This window comes from Harmonia axyridis, chromosome 2, assembly GCF_914767665.1.
Source record: "Harmonia axyridis chromosome 2, icHarAxyr1.1, whole genome shotgun sequence".
Taxonomy (NCBI): Eukaryota; Metazoa; Arthropoda; class Insecta; order Coleoptera; family Coccinellidae; genus Harmonia; species Harmonia axyridis.
The window spans coordinates 274,765-297,038 of record NC_059502.1 but is presented as its reverse complement, the minus strand read 5'-3'; the positions used below and the strand labels follow the sequence as shown (position 1 = coordinate 297,038).

Genomic DNA, 22,274 nt, shown 5'->3' with positions numbered 1-22,274 from the left:
AATAGCACTGCGATAATTGTTCTGTTCATAGATGCATAGTTTCTATGAATCTTACACAGTTCGAATCTATGGAATCTATGTCACTTTGACAAGTTAACAGTTTATTCGGGAAATATTCCCCCGAATTACACTCGTACATCAAAATGACCGGATAATTTCGCATTCCAGCGTGTTTTCTTTGAAAAACTGCATTCGGTCATTTTCATTTTTGGAGAAAGAGCCCGACACCGAAGAGTATATCCTCAAGATATACTCTTTTTTTTTCAATATCAAAATGAAACCTTTTACATAGGCGTACACTTTGCTTCCACCGTTTTTTTTCCGAAATTCGAGGCTTTATTGTAGAAAACTGGTCATACATTTATGATTCAAAGTATTGTCTATCGCTGGCTACCACTTCCTCCCATCTTTCGGGCAGCGTACGAATTCCGAGTTGAAAAAAATGGTCATCTTTTGAAGCGATCCACGAATCGATCCAATTTTTTACTTCTTCATAAGACCGGAAGTGCTGGTCAGCCAGACCGTGTGCCATTGATCGTAACAAGTGATATTTGAAAACCCTTTATAATTTACAAATGGTTAGCTATAAAACACAGTAGCTTCTTCGGGGTTGTTTTTATTCAAAAAGGTAAAATATGAAGAAGCTTCTGTTAAGTGAAACATTTCTTATTTCATAGAATCATAAACCTGAAATACAATAACTGTCATATTATTTTCAAACCAGAATAATCCATAGCCTCCCCTATTACGAAATTCATCATAAAACACCAAAAAAAAGCACGGAGGTAAGCATCCAAACCCCCCCTACGGACCGCAATAAATTCCCGATTCAACGGACATCCCTCCCCCTCTCCGAATCTCATAACCTCAAATAAATAAACCCGTCAATCGGGACCGCACACAAACCGCCCCTCTGAGCCTATACCGCCACCCCCCGCAAGACTAATATAATTGTATCCTTTTAATCCGATTGCTGGGATCAATTTGAATAAGAAAGACGCGACGGGAAGAAGAAGAGAGATTCGCACCGACCGGCAGCAGATAAGGACGACCGCGCGGGCGCCCGAGTCGTCGCTCGCGAGGGAGACGGCGAGCGCCGCAGTTCTTCCGCGTGCTCGTTCGGTACCGGACGTCAGACAGGGCCGGCTCTTGAAAGGCGCGCAAGCGAGATTTTCAGATTGCGAGATACAGACGAGTTTTTTTGGGATTTTTCTTGTTATGAGTTTTGATTGAGTATTTTGTTGATTGGATTACCAACTTGGATTGTTTGAGTAAGTTGGTGTGTCTGGGGATTTTTTTTGTTGTGGTTTGGTGGGAGGGTGTAAGGGTTGAGAATTTTGAGGATCTGGAGGAAATTGTGTGATGAAATATGAGTTTGAATGGATTTTGAATAAATAAAAAATATACAATGAAAATGGAAATTTATTGAATCAATATGCATGAAATTAAAAATATAGATTGATAATTGAGAAATACACTAACGTCATTAACTGTTGCGCGCTTGTTTATTTCATTACAATTGACATTAGTGCGAAATAAAGGTTCGACTTCAGAAGCTGCAAATATATTGCAAAAAACTCCTAAAGAGATCAAAAACATAATATTAATGAGAAATATGAGTTCAGAAGGCTCGAATATTTATAAAATAATTATTGACAATCTTGGAAAAACAGCTTATCCAAAAATATTTTTATGATAATTCTATCATAATTCAACTCGGATATGAAGCTCTTACATAAATGCTCAATTGCAGGAAGAAGCTGGACTTCTTCAAGAGTATTGGTCTTTTATTTTTTGGATATGATAGTTTTAAACACATAATTATGAAATTTTTGAAATATTGACACTGGCAAAATTGGGGAACCGGCCAAAATATCAACGAATTTTGTACTTTATTTGCTTTTGAATCCTTGAGTCTATTTTAGCAATCTTTATATTGAATCATAGTTTGATTTCTTGAGAACATAACTGTTGGAATGCAGTCTTCTGTTACTTTCCTTTGAGTTATATACAGGGGTGAGCGAAAATAATGAAAAGTAAGCTTTTATTCAGAACACTCTAAAGAGTGTTCACAAGAATGTTTACGAACACTCAGATGTTGCCTCATATTTTCTGTACATTCACTTTTTTTACTAACTGCATTATCCTAATTTTGAGAAAAATTATGATAAATCACTTACACTGATAAGAAATTTCTTCATTGTATCAAAAAGTGGCAATTACCACCTTAATTTCATTGATACAATGTATTTTCTCATCCATATAATGGAATTTCGTTCTTCAACGATACCCCTATTCATTGATATTATGAATCCTTGTCAATCGATATCATTATTCTGAAATTGACGTTTACTGTTCGTTTTTTCGATGTAATATTCATTTGATAGAACTCTTGTTTATTATATGAAGTCGAACATTAACTACTTCGCAATAAATAAAAAGAAGACCTGTTCAGAAAACATTAGGCAACGTCTTAGTGATCGTAAATAATCTCGTCAGCCAATGAATCACTTCAAACGATGTTCTGAAAAAAAACTTTTTTTTTCAATATTTTTTGTTCAACCCTGTATATAATGAAAAAAGATAAAATGGGGGCGGTATCTGAATAGTTATGTTTCCCGAGGAATCAAGCTACGATTCACAAAAAACAAATTGCTTAAATTGGTCAAAGGGTTCAAGATGATATAAACTGCCTTCAACAGTTACTTTTTTAAACCCAGTGACCTATTACCCTAATGACTCCAAATCTGTAGTATTCAATTTTAGCACTGAAATTCTTCCATAAGATCCGTCAATATCTCCATCAGTATTATCTGAAAAAAAATCTATATTACAACCATGCTCATATGTCAACTGAAACATGAATTGAAATTTTACTTGTTGAAATGGACGCAAAAATACGTATTTAATTCAAAGTGTAACTATTTTATCGAATGACAAATTTATAAACATAAATTTTTCCTTTTGCTAAAAAAATAAGGTTAATTGGCAATTTTACTGATCAACACGTTATCGAAATGGTGATAAATAATCCAGAACATTTACATTTGATATTAATTAACATCATTATAACGCTACTTCGTCATATTACCATTAATTAAATTGTTTAGGATGAAATACTATCGAATCACGTAATAACAACAAAGCACGTTGTTTCATTTCTAAAAACATGAAATATCGAATTCATTAATCAGTCAGTTATTAATTCAATATGTTTTAAAAGCCATCGATATACTATATGATGCTTCAGGTCAAATATTTTTATTGAATACGCTTATCAATTATTGATTTATTGACATTCACGCTACTTTGTTTACATCATTCTATTTAATATCAGGAATATTGAAGGTTTATTTAAAAAAAAAAAACATTTGGTATTTTCTCAACTCTATATCACATCAAGGTTAATCATTTCTGCCTTTTGTTCTTTTTTCATTTTCAATTAGTTCATATTGAATCTTGTTGTGTGATTGAATGAAATAATTGACGATTCATTTAGTAACAAGCATTCAATTTTCAAATAGCTTATCATTCCGTAATTCTGTAACATTAATATTCATGTTTTAACTTCTCATGGCATGCTTAGGGTACACCGAAATTCATCTGGGTTTGAGAGATGGAAATTATTTAAAAGAATAACCTTAGCTCTATTTGGTCAACAATTTGTATTACAAATTTATTTATTCCATATTGGATTGACTCGCTCTTCACTTGATAGAAATTCATTAAAATAGAAATTAAATATAAATAAAAATTGTATCACTACACCGTAATTTTTTCAGATTTTAATTTTGAATAACTGATACCTGAGTTAGTCAGTAGGTTATTCAGAATATAACATCTTAAGAAGCTACTGTGTAGCGAAACAATTATTTACAGCGAAAATAGAATAATTGAATTTTGAATTCGTGTTACGAAATGGCGAATGCGCTACACAATTGACTGAATTTATTTTGTAGATTTTTTTTTTAAATCGAAATTAATACAATTATTTTCTGAATGGGAAAAAATTTCTTTGTAAATGGAACTGATGCATCGCGTATGATTTCTTATGGTATTATCATCATAATTCAGCATTGAATGAAATAAATCAGCAAATATCGATATCTTTTTCAATCAATCAGTTTACCTCGAAATATTCCCCGGAGTTTTCCTAATTAAGCTCAAAAACAGGAAATGCACGATTACGAACAAGCAATTAAACTTCTTAACGTAAAAGTAAGAACCTTTATTTACAGCTTTAACCTCTAACCGCTCGGCGTAAAAACGTTTTTCCAGCCAAACTTTTATTCATTAGCGTACCAGCATCCCGATGAAAAAAAATCTCACTCACTCCATCATATCTTTCCAGGTTAATTCCGAGAACTTTGGCTGTTGGATCGGTGTGTAATGAGAAATCGAGTTTGAACTTTAAAGTGTCCAGGCAGAAATGTACTGAACTTGGTGGAAACTAATTATAAACGAAGAGAGAGACAGAGCTAGTGCGAGTGTGTTTTTTTTACGTTTTTGTGTTTTATGGGACTGAGGACAAGGACGAGCTTTTTCACTTAGGACCATCGTAGCCTGTTTACGTCCCAGCCGAAGGAAATGTGCCGAAACATCGTCTTCGCCTTCCTGGTGGTGCTGATTCAAGGTGAGTCTTTCGCTTCTTTCATAAAAAGTTTTTTTTTGAGGGTGGTTTGTTTTCGCTCCGTTGGGTGTTGATGATTTTCTTTTTCGTAATAATCCTGTTGAGGTGGGAATTTGTTTCATGGGGAAAGTTTTGTGAGTTTTGATTGATGAGTGGACGGAGAATAGGTTGTTAAAGATATACTGAATAACAACCGGATAATAACAGTATTCAGCGAGGATTATAATAAACCAACAAAATAAATGAAAATTTTTAGGAAAACACTGATTTGCCCTATAACTTTCGAATTCAACTCCAATATTTATATTTGGCGTGTTATTTCTTGTGAAAGCTCATTATAAATTTTCGAGTAAATTTTGTATTATGAGTAAAATCTTTATTTCTTATGATGCAACTGAATATTTGGAAATTGAGCTGAAACGGGTAGATTTTCACCAATTCAAAATTGAACAAAGATGAAATTTCAATATTCCACGTAGAAATATTTACGAAGAAATATAGGGTGTTTTTTTTAGAGCTATAGAACTTTAAATTGCAATAAAACAACAATGGACTATTCAATTGACATGAATTTCATTTATCCGCAAGATAATCTTGTGGCATTACATTTTAAATATGATTTCGTGCATATCACCGCCACGTCTGGCTCGGATGTAGTCGACTTTGTACTTTTTCCAACATTTGTGGCCGTATATCGGCAATAACACGGCGAATGTTGTCTTCCAAATGGTCAAGGGTTTGTGGCTTATCCGCATAGACCAATGACTTCACATAGCCCCACAGAAAGTAGTCTAGCGGTGTTAAATCACAAGATCTTGGAGGCCAATTCACAGGTCCAAAACTTGAAATTAGGCGGTCACCAAACGTGTCTTTCAATAAATCGTTTGGAGCACGAGCTGTGTGACATGTTGCGCCGTATTGTTGGAACCACAGCTCCTGCACATCATGGTTGTTCAATTCAGGAATGAAAAAGATAGTAATCATGGCTCTATACCGATCACCATTGACTGTAACGATCTGGTCGTCATCGTTTTCGAAGAAGCGCACCAAACAGTCAGTTTTTCTGGATCTAACGGTATTTCGACATACACTTGAGGATTAGCTTCACCCCAAATGCGACAGTTTTGCTTGTTGACGTAGCCATTCAACCAGAAGTGCGCTTCATCGCTAAACAAACTAAAAGGAACGTAGTGCGCGATACGTATTCCGCACACAACCATTATTTTCGAAATGAAATTTCACTATTTGCGAGCGTTGTTCAGGCGTGAGTCTATTCATGATGAATTGCCAAATCAAACCGAGAATAAATCACTTAAGAGCTGTTAAATCGATCGCCATCTTGAACAGTAATGCCAACTTAAAGTTATTTACCTCGAAAAAAAAACATCCAATAGAAAAAACTGCAAAAAATCATTAAGTTAAATAGTTTATTATTAAACCTGAACACAGTTTCTGATGAGCAAAATTCCATCTGGGTTGATGTGATCGAAAGTAGTCAGACAATTTTTTTAGAGAACTATCTCATGAGTGCGAATAATTCTCTCAGTGTAAATAAACAGGAAGTCTATTGAATTTGTGAGTTATAATCTAACTGATTGTAGAGCTTGCATTTGGAATAGATCGATATCTGGGCAGCTGTTGCTTTTGAAGCTGTCAACTTTCGAAATTCAGAAAGTAAAATTTACGACTTCACTAAAAATGGAACGATGAACGCTTCTATTACGAATTGAATTTGTTAAAATTCACAACAGAAATGGTAATAAATGAGAAAGAGAAGAATTTCATTTCAAATTCATTCGACGATGTGTAGCTGAGCAAAATATCAACTTTTTCATTATCGTAAAAATGGACCTACTTCTCTTCATAACTTGTTGTTACCTATCAGTCCGAAACCAGCAGTCCGATAATCCTCTTTCTCCAAACTCCGTCCAACTTTTCATCCAGCTGTAGAATTGATTAGAAACACGATACATTTCTCTTCAACTACCTCCTCCCCTAACGGACAACTCTTCAGAACAGATTCTCGCCAATGATGAAAACCAAGAAAGTTGACACAGGGAACAAAATAACCCAATACTCCTTGACTTTTATAATGAACTCGATATCTGAGCCCGTCCGGGAGGGAAACTTATTTTCCGAACTCCTCTTTGACCCACTTCTGCGTCGAGCGTGCCTCGAGAACTTTTTCTCAGCGATACTTTTCCTACTTGCAGAATAAATACTTCCGCTCCTAATAGGCCGAATAATGGGTCCTGACCAAGGAGTCCATTAGGTTGGCAAACACGTGGTAATTACGCGAGAACCGATAATCAGAGAGGGCGTAGCGAAAGATTCAATTATTCCATTATCTGCATCTTTAACTCGACGGAGAGGATGCTCGATTTTTATCGACCTGGACGATTTCAATTGATGTGAAGTTTATCGAGTTTCTTCTGCTTAAGTTTTAGTAATCGCACTTATATTATTCGAAACCGTCTTTAGTAAAGGGTAAACCCCCCTGCAGAGGCTTTCTCGCTCCCACTAAGGGGAATATTCACTCATCCTGGATATTGAAAAAATATCAGCAGAATTGAGGTCGGTCCGAGTTCTTCCATGTGTAACCGACTTTAGCCTCTGCAGTGGGGTTTACCCTTTTTTTTTTCACTCCCACTAAGGGAAATATTCACTCATCCTGGTTATTGAAAAAAAATATCAGCAGGATTGAGCTCGGTCTGAGTTCTTTCATTTGTTATCGACTTTAGTCTCTGCAAAGGGTAAACCCCTCTACAGAGGCTTTCTCACTCCCACTAAGGGGAATATTCACTTATCCTGGATATTGAAAAAATATCAGCAGAATTGAGCTCGGACTGAGTTCTTTCATTCGAAACCGAATTTAGTCTCTGCAAAGGGTAAACCCCTCTGCAGAGGCTTTCTCACTCCCATTAAGGGGAATATTCACTCATCCTGGATATTGAAAAAATATCAGCAGAATTGAGCTCGGACTGAGTTATTCCATGTGTAACCGACTGCAAAGGGTAAACCCCTCTGCAGACGCTTTAGCACTACCACTAAGGGGAGAGTTAATTTCTAAAGATCTCAACCTGTCTAAAATTGTGCTATCTCATCATGACTACCAACTGATAGACATAATTAGATCGCGAAGTATAGTAAGTATTTCAAAGATTACAACTCTATACACTCTTATCATAGATATCAACTGGTACAAATGATATGGGAGTGAATTTGAGTCTCTTTCAAATATTACAACTTTTCTAGAATTCAACACTCTTATCATGACTACGAACTCATAGACATGACAGGAATGCCGAGCCAGGTGAATCTTTGGAAAATTACAACCTTTCCAGAAGTTCACACTCTCATCATATCTACCAATTGGTACACATAATGAAATGGTAAAGTTGAGTTAATCTCTCAAAAATTACAACCTGTTTAGAATTCAACACTCTTATCATGATTACCAACTGATAGACATGACTGGAAATGCAGAGCCTGGTGAATCTTTGGAAAATCACAACCGCTCTAGCTTAAATGAGAACCTCAACACTATATTCATTGACCGATTTCTAACAAAAATAAATTGCATTTTCTGGAAAATCTGAGATTATGAATTGTAACTGCGGAATAATAATAAATTTTCAATATTGAGAGCAAAATCTGAAAAAAGTAACATAACCACCGGTTTCATTGATCGATTGCCAATCAAAAATAAACTATCAGAAAATATCTGACGTCCTGAATTTTTCTTCGAGTTATTGGTACCTAGTCTACTGAAAGTAATAGAAGCATTGTTTTCTAGGCCTCTGTGAAATACCTCAGAGGCTTGAAGCATGCAGGAGTAAAGGCTTTATTACCGTGACCCATAACCATTTCATGCGCCACACTGTTGATTTTTAACTCAACAGTGGATGGTTCGTCGATCCCTCGTAACCAGAAAATTTATTTCCTGGCCGGGACTCGAACTCCCATCATTCGGCTTAAGGTTCCACAGTACCCACCGACCTAAGAACATATGACAGCTAGAGTTTCTGTATATACAGACATATAGGAACAAGCCTATAACGGTACCGCTTTCTGAATTTGTTTTGTATCAAATAGACCGACCTCTCATTTTGTAATCAGTCCCATATTATTCTCTCTTAGTTTCATGTAAGCGAAACTACAACTCGGATCAAAACACTCTGTAGTAGTCCAATCGTGCAATTATGCTTTCTCCAAATCTATTTCACTTTTTCTGGGTTTCCCAACTTTTTTCAGTGCGATTGAATCATTGAACAAGAATGATCCCTTCATTTTAACTCCTCTCAGCATGAAATTCAAATGGAACAACTAAATATTGTCTGGTTTTAATTTTCATTTCCATTCGCAATTTTTTCTTTTAAGCAACACAACTTCTTGGGTATGCTTGAAGTTCTTATTTTTGAAATTCGTTCCGCAAAATCATATTCATATAACATTTTAATCTAAAATGCAAAATATTCATTGATAAAATATGATAAATAAATAATATAAAATTATAACAATATAATATACATTCTCCTGATAATATAATACAACATTTAAATATAAACATCTTGGTGAGGCTCAAACTTTTAATTTTTGCAATTCGTCCCGTTGAAGAATTGCCCTTTTGGAGCTCTCAGAGTAATTTCCAAAAATCATAATCATATCACTTCGGCACAAAGTTCACTTATACCATTCAGTGGGAATACTTCAGATCACACTCAATGTTCATACGATTTGGCCCTACAATCAAAAACAATAAATACAAGTTTTCTCACGTCGATCTTTACTAATAGTCCGCTTAATTAAATGATAAAATCTGACTAATTTCGATGAGAACGTTTTCTGGTTTCCACAACTTTCTTCTGTGGAATGTAATCGTCGAACATTTTTCCCAATTCGTCAAACATTTTTTACGATCAACAAAACAAGAACTCTCCCTTCGAATAATTCCCTTAATGTTCTCATTTTTAACTCATCTCAGCATGGAGTTCCAATGGTTCATTCTAATATTTTCTAGTCTTAATGTTCTTTAATTCCATTCGTGATTTTTTCGTTCAAGCATAATAATTTTCGGGGAGGCCTAAAATTCTTATTTCTGCAATTAGTACCCCAAAATCATATTCATGTTACATATTTATTCACATTCCAAGGTATTTATTGACAAAATATAATAAATAAATGATATAATTATATTTAACAATATATGACAATATTCAAATATAAACTTCTTGGGAGTCTCAAAGTTCTAATTTCTGCAATTCGTCTTGTTGAAAGATTGTCCTTTTTGAGCTGAAACTAAAATAAAGATTATAAACCTCTCTATCTCTATCTACATCACATTCATGTGACATACTATTTTACATTTCAATAGATCTATTAATAAAATATAATAAGTAAATATTATAAAATTATAACAATATTTTACAACCCTCTTACTTGAATCTATAAATATTACAATAATAATGATTTTTTTCAACTTAATGAATGGAAATATATTTTATATTCTGCTAATATCGATTAACTGTTTGGCAGATTATCGACGTAAAGATATGAAATCGCGAGTTGATAAAAATAAATAAAATAATGAATAATCGAATAGAATTTTTTTACCGATGGTAAAACAAAGTTATTTTGAAGTTGAAAGCACTGGAGAACTGATAAATGACAACATAACAATTTATTATTCCCGATAAGGACTTGGATTGTATTCTGCAGAAGACAAAATACACCCATTAATTATCCTTTCTTTGGAATTGGAGGCTTTTTAACTCAGGTTTCTTTTCTTATTTTTTTATTTTATCTGTTTTTTCTTTTTTTATTTTTTTTTTGTTTCTGGTCTTCTTTCTATTTTTCTCTTTTCTTTTTTTTTTGTTTTCTGTTTTCTTTCGGTTCAGCCTCCAATTCCAAATAATTAATCCGCATTTCAATAGAATGAAGGAACCCCATTTGTAGTTTATCCAGTGTATACTCCATGCATCATCAATATAACACAAAAAATTACCTATTTTATATTCATCGATAATTTACCAACAGTTAAATTCGATATTTCAACAGAATATCACAAAAAAATAATAATCCTTAATGATGCTTCTAATTTCTGCAATTTGTCCTGCTGAAAGACTGCCTCTTTGGAGCTCTCAGAGTAACTGAAAGTACAAGAAAGATATTAAAACCAAAAATCATATTCATCTTACATATTGATTCACATTTCAAAATATTTATAGATGAGATATAATAAATAAATGATATAACATTATAACAATATTTCACAAACCTATTGTTTGAATCTATAAATATTAATATTATTAATAAGTACGAATATTTCTAACTCAATTCATTTAATGAATGACAAATCGCAATGAGATCTTATATCCTGCTTTTATATCGATTAACTGTTTGGCAAAATATCGACGTATTCGTATAGATATGAAAACGCGGTTCGATCAGAATACATAAAATAATTAATAATAGGATCGATTTTCTTCAACGATGGAAAACAAAGCTAATTCAAAGTTAAAAGCACTGAAGAACTGACAAATGAAATTTAATTTATTATTACCGATGAGGACTTGAATTGCATTCTGCAAAATGAACTCATAAACCCTCTTCATTGGAATTGGAAGCTTTTGAATCCTTTTTTTTCATCCTTTTTCCAATCCTTTTTCAATCTTTTTTTTTGTTTTTTTATTATTTTTATTATTTTTTTGTTTTCTCATATTTTTATTCTTTCTCTTTTTTTTTCAGCTTCCAATTACAAATAATGATTCGCATTTTGATAGTGGACGGAACCTCATTTGTAGTTTATTCAGCGTATAATATTTGTATCATTTACATCTCAAAAAATTGCTAACTTTATGTACATCAATAATTTGCCAACAGTTAAAGTCGAAATTTGAACAGAATATCTCACAGAAATAACAATTACATATTAGTCGATGAAAAGTAGGTATAAACAATATTTGAAATAGGCCACACTGTACACTAGTTTAGTTTCGCTTTGCTGTAGCATTCCGATTGTTTTCGTATAATGCTTTCTGACATCATTCTTCGGTCGTTTCCAAAGAATTTATTGATTCATATCTGCAATGACATAATCATTACTGGTATATTCGGATGAAATATAATTCCGAGAATACTGGATTGATTAATAAGAAGATAGACCGATTTCAAAAGTACAAAATTGAGAATAAGAAAACTGAAATGAGTAAGATATAAATCAAATGGAAGATTGTTTTCGATTTCAAATTCATATTGGAAAATATTCGAACCGAAATAAGAAATGTCACATCGTTGTCATTGTGACTATGTACTAGGAAAATGAATGGAAAAAGTATTGGTTGGGACGAGGAACATCAGAATATTAAAGAAGTAAAATTTAACCTAATGGAAGACTACGTGAGAAACCAATGAATATGCAGGAAGTTTAACTCTGAGGTCAAAATTAATTGGGAAAATACTCACATTAGTTTCCAAAAATTATAATCCTTGCATTTCGGCACACAGTTCACTAAACCATTCAGGGGGATTACTTCATACAATACATTGTAATGTTCATGCGATTCGGCCCTACAATAAAAAAACACTAGGTTACAAATTTTCTCGCATCGATCTTTACTCATAGACCGCTGGATGAAAACTGACTGATTTCAATGAAAACTGACTTGTTTATCAGTGGAATGACAAGTCAGTACTCGATTGAAGACGTACGTAAATATGATTAAGATGTACACTCACCTCAACTAGTCGTGGAAACAAGTTGGAAAGTGATAAAAACGGGTTTTCCGAAAGGCGAATTAATAAATTGAATCGAAAATATCTGAATATGAATCGTTTATTACTAGACTAATCGGATGAATTATCCAATGAATCAAAATTGTAGTTTTATCGAATTTGAAATTCCGAGAAGTGAATTATCAGAAATTTTACACTGGGTTAATAAAAATCTAGACCGATTTGACAGTTCATTATTGAAAAAAAAAACAACTGATATTAGTATAATAATTTAAGGAATTGATTAACTATTTGTAGATTCTAGGAACATATTATATCGAATGAAAGATTGCCTTCGATTGCAATTGCAAAGGTTTATATTCGAACTGAAAAAATGATCTAAGAGATGCCATTGCAACTATTTCAAATTGTATCATTCGTAGTGGAGAACTAGTTATATTTACTTGGAATATAAATGAAAAACTACTAGTTGGGACATGAAGAAAATCAAGAAAGTAGAATTTAACCTATTGATAGACTAGGTACGTGAAGAACCGATGAATTTGGAGGCGGTGAAACGCTGAGGAAAAAATAAATTTGAAAAATACTCACATTTGTTCCAAAAATTATAATCTTTTCATTTCAGCATTTGAGAACAAAATTCGCATATCTAGTTCATATTGATACGATTCGGTACAAAAATTATAAACACTAGATCAAAAATTCACTCACCTCCATCTTTACTTACAGCGGGCTAGATGAAAACTGAATTGTTTATCAGTGAAATGACAAATCCAGTAGTCGAATGAAGACGTACGCAGTTATGATTCAGATGTTTACTCATCTGATCTCGTTGAGTTGTGTAGAGCGATAAATACAGGTTTTCCGAAGTGCGATTTAATAAAATGAAAATTATTCAAGCTTCTCGGATTCGTACCCCTGGCCGTTAGATTTTGAGAAATTCAGTTCAGTTTAGATACAGTGGCGTACCCGAGAGGGGGGGATAAGGGAGATATATCCACCCCAGAAGGAATATCCATTATATGTAATAATTTTATATATCACAATCTTATTATGAGTAAAACTTCTTCAAAAGAAGGAAAATTTGAAATTTTTTTTCTTTAATATTTTGATTGTTCAAAATCACAATAATACAATTAATTAACACCTACATAAAGTTACACCTACATAAAGCTCTAATATTCGAACGGTTTCGAAAATATTCCCTCGTTCAGAATTCTCCAAAGGCTCCATTTCGCATTGTGTTTTCTCAATTGGGCCCTGGCCGAAGTGCTTGAACCGGTCCAGGGCTTTCCAGACGTATCGAGAGCAGAAATTGAAACAAACGAACGGAAAGGGTACCGGGAATTGGGAGGGAAAAATAAAGCACTCGTAGAAGTTTAATCTCAACTTTTGGAACTGCTTTAAAGGGAAGGCAGAGGCAATAAACAGCCACTATCTGCACCGATATTGCTCCCCCCCTACCTCCTGGAGATTTGGTGAATTCACTCGGGGTTTTCACGATAAGAACCGGCCGGGAAATTCAAGAAGCGCGATTTTCTTTCATGGGAAAGTTGAAATGTAAGTAACACATGATGGGGCTCGAAGGGGTCGCTATTATATGGCCTGTTTTTCTTCAATATTTTATTGCATTGGGGTTTTCGCCATATTTCATTTAGGGTCTTCTGGAAATACTAGAATTTGTGCTAGTTGTTATGTCTATCGATAACTGGTAATTCAGGTCATGAAGTGTTAATTCACGACAAAAAGTGCATATTTGACACTTGCTATATTGATACCAGTCTACTAATTTTTCAATATTGAATCAAACAGCGAGAAAAAGAATTTAGAAGAATTTTCTTCTATTAAAAATGTTCATGTGGAATTACATATTCCACATTTTTAAATCAGCAGAAAATACTCAAAGAAGAAATTACTTTCGGTAATAATCAATCAATTACTTCTACAGAAGGCTCATTCTGAACTGTTCAATCAAAAACTCGCCACTTCGTGGTTCGTTGTTGTTTTTTCAACTTGTGGAAAAATATCAATGCCTCTGCACTTGTATTGAACTTTTTGTCCAATTTCAGACAGAACTTATATAGCATACATAGATCTTTTAAAGGGTGTTTTTTTTAGAGCTATAGAACTTTAAATTGCAATCAAACAACGATGGATTATTCGATTGACATGAATTTTATTTATCCGCAAGATAATCTTGTGGCATTACATTTTAAATATGATTTCTGGCATATGACCGCCACGGCTGGCTCGGATGTAGTCCAATCTGGACGTCCAATTTTCGATGACTTTTTACAACATTTGTGGCCGTATATCGGCAATAACACGGAGAATGTTGTCTTCCAAATAGTCAAGGGTTTGTGGCTTATTCGCATAGACCATTGACTTTACATAGCCCCACAGAAAGTAGTCTAGCGGTGTTAAATCACAAAATCTTGGACGCCAATTCACAGGTCCAAAACGTGAAATTAGGCGGCAACCAAACGTGTCTTTCAATAAATCGATTGTGGCACGAGCTGTGTGACATGTTGCGCCGTCTTGTTGGAACCACAGCTCCTGGACATCATGGTTGTTCAATTCAGGAATGAAAAGGTCAGTAATCATGGCTCTATACATATCACCATTGACTGTAACGTTCTGGCCATCATCGTTTTTGAAGAAGTACGGACCAATGATTCCACCAGCCCATAGAGCGCACCAAACAGTAAGTTTTTCTTGATGTAACGGTGTTTCGACATACACTCGAGGATTAGCTTCACTCCGAATGCGGCAGTTTAGGTTGTTGACGCAGCCATTCAACCAGAAGTGCGCTTCATCGCTAAACAAAATGAAATGGACGTAGTGCGCGATACGTATTCCGCACAAAACCATTATTTTCGAAATGAAATTGCACTATTTGCAAGCGTTGTTCAGGCGTGAGTCTATTCATGATAAATTGACAAACCAAACTGAGAATAAATCACTTGACAGCTGTTAAATCCGTCACCATCTTGAACAGTAATGCCAACTTAAAGTTGTATACCTCGAAAAAAAACACCCGTTATATGTGTATATATTTAATTTTTTTCGTCTATTCCTTTTGGATTCCGAGTAAAGTTTCAGCATTAACTATGAAAATTTCAGGAAGCTTGAAACTTTTTCGACCGATTGCAAACGTTCATTATTGGAAATAACAAACCTGAATGGAAAACCATATAACTTCGTTTCGCCCTTCCGTATGTCATGAATTTCTTATTCAAGTTAGATCTTGGCAAAGTTTTCGCTTCTAAATTCCCGGAAATAATTTGCTCTCTCTCGATACTTCTCAACTACTGGGTAAAAGATTCAGGAAGATTCAAGGGAAAGACTTGAAAATTACACTTCAAACAGTTTTTTAATGAGAAATCTACTTTTCTTTCCTTCTTCTTATCTCTGTGAGCTCAAGGATGCAGTTAGAGTATTCAAATGAGTTATAAAGATCAAATAAGTCTATTTGATGAAGGCGATCTAATATAAATTTAGAAATTATGAAATCAGTGCGCCAAAACCTCCACTATCTGATAAATTTTTTTTTGTGAAAAATAAAATTGACAGGATATTAATATTAATCAAAAGAAAAATAAATAATCCGAAACTGTAGACATCTAACTGAAAGAAACAGAGATACACAGATAGTTATCTGAATAGTTAGTCAAATCTTACTGTTCTGTGAAATAAATATGCAAATCAATATTTACTATTAAAATAACAATTGCTCCATTAATTCGGCAACAAATTAAAGATACACGATGTAGTATTCCAGAAAACTTTGTTGATTATGTTATAAGAAGTTGGTTTTCAAGAAGTGTTCCATCAGATTTTTCAAATCAAATTGAAGAATCACTCACCAGGATTAGTTCGTGCAGAACCATTTTCAACTCGGTGAGTAAAACGTTTTATGTACGGGATTAACGAGTACTATCATATCCCGTTTTTGTCCCTAGGGACTTCTCGGGCCACGGAGACGTGACAATAGTTCATTATCACAGCGAATGACATTCGGGCCATGTTGAAACGAATTAGGCTAATGAAATAACCCAATTTGAAATTCGAAATTAATTTCAGTGCCTTCAAAATTGCATTATCCGAAGAGAGTCCCGCCATCAGCTCAGTGATTCCTAACATGGCCGGATATCGCCAACAAAATGAGAAACTGCGACACAATGGAGCTCGGAAATTTGGAAGGAATTGAAGGAGTCCTTTCGAATCATCTAGTGGAAAAATTTAATCTCTTTTTTTAATATCCGAGATATCATACGTTTTCCAAAAGAAAATTCCGAGGGAATGATCCAATTGGTTTTTGAATGGAATAAGGATAGAAAATCATGCATTCTCAATATTAATTTGAAACTCTGTATCATATGAAATATTATTTGAGAAATGCCTGTTCACGATTTTGATAGAATAAGGTGGTATCTAAGCAGAAGGTATTCACAGATAAATATTGGGGTGGAATTCTTCTTCTGATGATGAACATTCTTTCTCTAATTCTGTGGCAAATTCATTCATTCTATCATAACTTGAAGAGGTAAATCGTGCGGGAATATCTCTTCTCAAGCAGATTTAAAGGTTATATTTCATTATTATATGTTGGTACACGGATTTCTTTTTAAACGGTTTTATCTACATGGGCAAACAACTTTGCTTCCGCCGTTTTTTTTTCGAAATTTGAGGCTTTATTGTGAAAAACTGGTTATACATTTATGATTCAAAGTATTGTCCTTCGCTGGCCACTACTTTCTCCCATCTTTCGAGCAGCGTATGAATCCCGTGTTGAAAAAACTGGTCATCTTTTGAAGTGATCCAAGAATCGATCCAATAAACAATATTTATTTATTTATGGAAATATTCCATTGATTTCAATGAAAATTCAGTGAATTAGAGAACACAATGCATAATACTCGTACAAAAGGTTCATTCTAACACTCGTCTATTCAATAGATGTTGAATCATGAATTTCTGCGTATTAAATCACGATTCAATAATTTTTGTGCAACTTCATTCTAAATTCTCACAGAGAATAATCCATCTTCTTCTCAGATCAATCTATCGAGCAAAAAATCTAGCAATTATGGCAAAAGCATCGAATCTACCCGAATTCTCGTGAGATTTGATTCAGTGGCGGCGGACTGTGTCCCTCTCAATCAATTTCATTAGTCCCCTTGAAAAATGCCTAATAGATGTCTCTTTCCTGAAGGTAAGTAAGTAATCGTCCTGCAATCAGACTAAAAGGATTCCGGAAGCCGATCCACTAAATTTATGGCCGATTTTCATGTCAGGTTTATATATTAGGTATGGCTTGGGTTGAATTGATACATTACGCAGTCTCGGTTTGTAATTTGAACAGATCAAGACCGATTTGCACTGATTTTGGGGTACGTACACCTGTTTCTTATATTTACTGCCAGTGCTGATTTTTGCTTTGGAGATTATGGAATTTTGAATATTTATACACGGTGATTCATAAATAGATGTCTTCACTTTATGTGCCGATGCCTTAGCCAAAACTAAGGATAGTTTATCATATAAATTTCTTTTAAGTTCTCATTCCCTGTTGAGGTAAACACCTTCAAAGAAAAGAACACTTCGACAATATTGCTGACTATCAGAACGAAATTTAGCAGAAATAATAACCTTGTTGAATCACTTAGAACCTAATTTTTCCAAATTTCCACTAAAATCTCCAACCCCCAAACATATTTGCCTCAGAACTTTCCGATGGAATTGTTTGAAGAATTTGCTCATAAGCATATGTTGTTATTTATGAATCACCCTGTACATGAAAAATTGCTCTCGTTGAAGTAAACCTAAAAATCTATCTAACGACAAAAATTAATATTTCTATTACAAAAGTTGAGAATTTTCATGAATTTTGTGACATGCTGCACAGAAAACAAAGTAATCGTGGACGGTTGTGTTCAGCCCCTCTTTAGTCTCACCCACCCTTGATACTGTACGAGAATCTCAATAAGATAATCTGATAAATCTGGAAAAGATTGGGGAACCTGAAAATTTTTTATTCGTTTTGGTCAACACGTTTTTGTATTTATCATAGGGGAAGAACTATCTTACAATCCCTTCCTAGGAATGTATTTAGGATTAAGAAATATATTATTTTTAATATGAATCCTCTATCAAATTTCTTTGATCATAATATAAAAAAATCGAGCAAATTCACCGTAGTCATACCTAGATTATTCCATATGGTGAGAGGACTTTTCTGACCCTTTCTTTTCTCGATTGAACCCTTCATGATAATTCAGCGTGTTATTCATTCGAGGTTTACAGACACTAATTAATTGATAACTCGAGGATAAGCAAATGATGAATGTTTATTTTTTCCCTTACGCGGTCGGTAGATTAGTGAAAAGACTACGAGTCATAATAGCAAAGTCAAATAAAACCATCCTGAACAAATAACGGTGTTTGATGGGCAGGCTGTGTTGTTTCAGTGCCCGGAGTGAATTTACATATTTTACATTTACCGAAACTTTAATTATAACGTTTCAGATAAAATCGGAAATACGCGCCAGAAATACGGGGATAAATAAAGGATGAAATCGCCGTTTTCCTGCCCGGTCTACGTGTTCGCCCAGGTCGTGAAATAGCCATTACGCCAGTGGCGACTCGTCCATAGTTAAAGATTTTTATGAGTTTCTAGATCTAGACCTACATGAGAAACACGAGTATTGGTAATGCTTTTAATCTAAGATAGTCCCTATACTTTCATGTTTTGTAGTTTTAGCACTTTTATTAAATTGAATTCACATATGAGTTTTATGATTTTTATATATTTTTCAATTCAAATTTTTATACAGTGTTATTCAACAAGAACCTTGTTTCGTAAATCAAAATAAAACTTTAAATTCAGATGAGAATAATTCAAATTTTTATTTCATTAAAAAGTAAGGATGTTTTAGTTTATCACTGCAGGGAAAATAAAAAGATTGTGGAAATTGTAATAATTTGCAAATACAATATCCTACATATATCACTATAAACAATCGAAGAAAAAATTATATGTTCAACTCGGCAGCAAAGTAGATTGACTGCCTTGGCTGAATGAACTATCAGTCGTGCCAGTAAATCTACTATTTTGCTGCCTAGTGAAACAAATAGCTATTCTAGTACCGAAAGAAATCATGATAAAAATATTTCGATAGTTTGAGATATAACAAACATAATAAAGTATGTTTTCATATTTTCCCCTGGCGAGCCGCCACTGCGCCACCCCCATTCTCGACCATCAATTGCATAATAATCTCCCAGGAAATGCAGGAATACAGAGAGCTCTGGAAATGAACTCTGCCGGGGCGGATTTATCCGATGCTTTTATCCCAGATTTCACTATTTATCAATTTTCCACGAAGAATTGGAAAATGGTTTTATATCTGTTCGTTCATTAAACCCATTGCACCTTTCCGCCGTTTTCCCGGATATTCCAGCTCGTTAATTCTACAGATTCGATCCGGTGTGGTCACCTTTGACGTTGTGCCCTGCGTTGTTTTCAATAATGGACTATCGTATCGAAATAGCGGAGAAATCCGCTCATATTAAAACAATTCTGGCTCGGAATAAAAACAAATTCCATGAATACTTGGATATTACAGGATAAAAGGGCGTTCATTCGAATAATGGCATTCCAATTTGAGGTGATATGTTTTCGTAATCAAATGAAATATTCGAAATGAAGCTGATTTTTTTTGAGTGGGCATTTCACCTCGGTTTCAGGTAATAGTAATTTACGTAACAAGTCCGGAAAATAGGGTTTTTTTGGACGAATAGACAAAATTCCAGGACGAGCGTAAGCGAGTCCTGGAAGTCTGTGAGTCCAAAAAAACCATTTTCGGGCGTGTTGAGTACAATATTTTTTCGGCAACCATGTGAAATAACACTATCGCTGCTGCTTTCCATATTTTATTGCGATTGCGATCAAAAAACATGCAAATTTTTGACAACTAATTTCATATGAACTGTCAGCCGTTATCTCGATTGCTATGGATTCTATGATTCTTTTCCGGCCTAGTCCGGGAAGTACGTACTTTCCGGACTAGGCCGGGAAATGCTACTTTCTCAGAGAAAGAGCGTCCGGGAAGTGAGCACTTTCCGGACGGTTGCCGAAAAATTAGATTTTCGATGACTTTGTAAATGAGTACTTTCAGTGATGGAGGATTCGATTACATAAAGGGTTTTCCAATAAAAGATTTCATGTCGATATCTAGGTAACTGTCACCTTTGAAGCAGTAATCTTTTGACATTTGACAACTTAAACCTACCCCTCACTAAAAATGAACCGACACATGCTTCAAGAACGCATTGAAATTGTTAAAATTCACTATGAAATGGTAACAAAGTAGTAGTTCGAAAAACTAAACTACTTTTGGGATGTCGTGAAGCACATTGTAAAACTAGTATAGAACCATTGTGATGTGGAGACAAATTGTTGATGTGAAAAAGCGAAACCATGATCATCGCTCAAGAACACTGTATTTTGCATGAAGACTTAGGTCTTAAGGCTCTTAAATTTCAGTTTAAACAAGAACTAAAGCCGGTTGATCACCAACAACATCGTATCTTCGCTGATTGGGTTCCTGAATGATCAGGATTTTCTTCTGAAACCCATCTTCAATGATGAGGCCCATTTTCACCGCGGAGGCTATTTGGGGCTTGAAAAATCTTAGAATGATTGTTGAAAAGCCTATTCATTCTCAACATGTCGCTGTTTGGTGCGGTTTTTGAGCTGGTATGTGATTGGACCTTACTTCTTCGGAAATGAGGCTGGTGCCACTGTTAGAGTGAAAGGATTGCGGTACCAAGCTGTGATTAATGATTTTTATGATTGGAATTGGAGTATATTGATATGGAAGACTTTCAATTCCAACATAACAATCGCACTTTGCAAGAAAAGTTTCCTTGAGCGTGTTATTGCTCAAAGAAGTCATCACAATTGACAACCAAGATATTTGTATTATAAGACCTTTGGATTTCTTTAGAGTCACAATCGATTTACCACCTTGAAGATGGAATTCGTTCATTTATCGAGGACACACAGCCTCAAATTGGTAATAGAAAATTTCATGACAAGGAAATGATGCTGCAAACGTAGCTGTAACTGATAGGCATACCTTTCTATTCACAATGATTTTTTTTTTAATAACCCAATGAAACCTCTCATTGGAAAGCCTTTCAGAAAATTTGCCGTTGCACCACTCTCTACATTTCGATCTACCAAAGAGCATCGAGCAGAAGCACAGCCTCAATCTGGGATTGAACGTCATGAATATGAAGAACGGCTTCGCATCTGGCCGTCCTAAAAATCGCGTAGCGAAATTGAATAAAAACACAATATGGACTCGTCCATTTGCATGTCAAAATTTAATCCCCTCCAATAACCGGGAAATGGCAGTTCGCGAGCCAGACAATCGAATTCAATCTTCCGGAGTCCTCTCCTCTCTTCTTGGTCGGAATCTACTCAAAATACTGTTACCCCGCTCTCATTCGATTCCCGTTCCCTGCATCGAAATTCTTATTACCTATGCTCGAGGCCAGCAAAGCCCGGCGATGTAATCAAAGTCATTTCGTTTCTTTTGTCTGCGAATTTGGTAAAAAGGGAAATATTCCGGGGTCAGTCTGGAATGGATTGGATCCGGTGAACGGACCTTATAGAGGGTTTGGGTTATGGTAGGGCTGAAGAATTGATGAACATTGAATTCTGAGGAGTAGAATATGCAACAGACTGGGAATGAAAGGTTGCACAATTTTGAAGGGGCTGTTTGATTGGGCTATGAATAGAAGTTCTACTGTCTAGACAGAGTCGTAATGAATTTTCCAAAGAGTAATAAACATAGATAGAGAAAGTATACGCAATTTTTACATGTCCCCAACATAGCTG

General features: G+C 34.7%; 1 protein-coding gene and 1 long non-coding RNA gene across 3 annotated transcripts in view; one reads left to right on the top strand and one right to left on the bottom strand.

Annotated features, from left to right (window-relative positions):
- The first annotated feature begins 1,088 nt into the window (after nt 1–1,088).
- LOC123673888 (limbic system-associated membrane protein-like) overlaps nt 1,089–22,274 on the top strand; it is a 209,649-nt gene continuing 188,463 nt past the window's right edge. The window contains exons 1-2 of one of the 2 annotated variants that reach the window (XM_045608634.1): nt 1,089–1,271; nt 4,352–4,633. In XM_045608634.1, the coding sequence (XP_045464590.1) occupies nt 4,588–4,633 (46 nt within the window). In that variant the 5' untranslated portion in view covers nt 1,089–1,271; nt 4,352–4,587. The remainder of the gene's footprint in view (nt 1,272–4,351; nt 4,634–22,274) is intronic. The other variant, XM_045608635.1, reaches the window with a different exon arrangement.
- LOC123673891 lies at nt 11,360–13,093 on the bottom strand. Its single transcript, XR_006746561.1, has 3 exons — nt 12,956–13,093; nt 12,095–12,199; nt 11,360–11,713 (listed from the first exon to the last, which is right to left on the bottom strand). It is a non-coding gene; the product is annotated as an uncharacterized LOC123673891 (long non-coding RNA).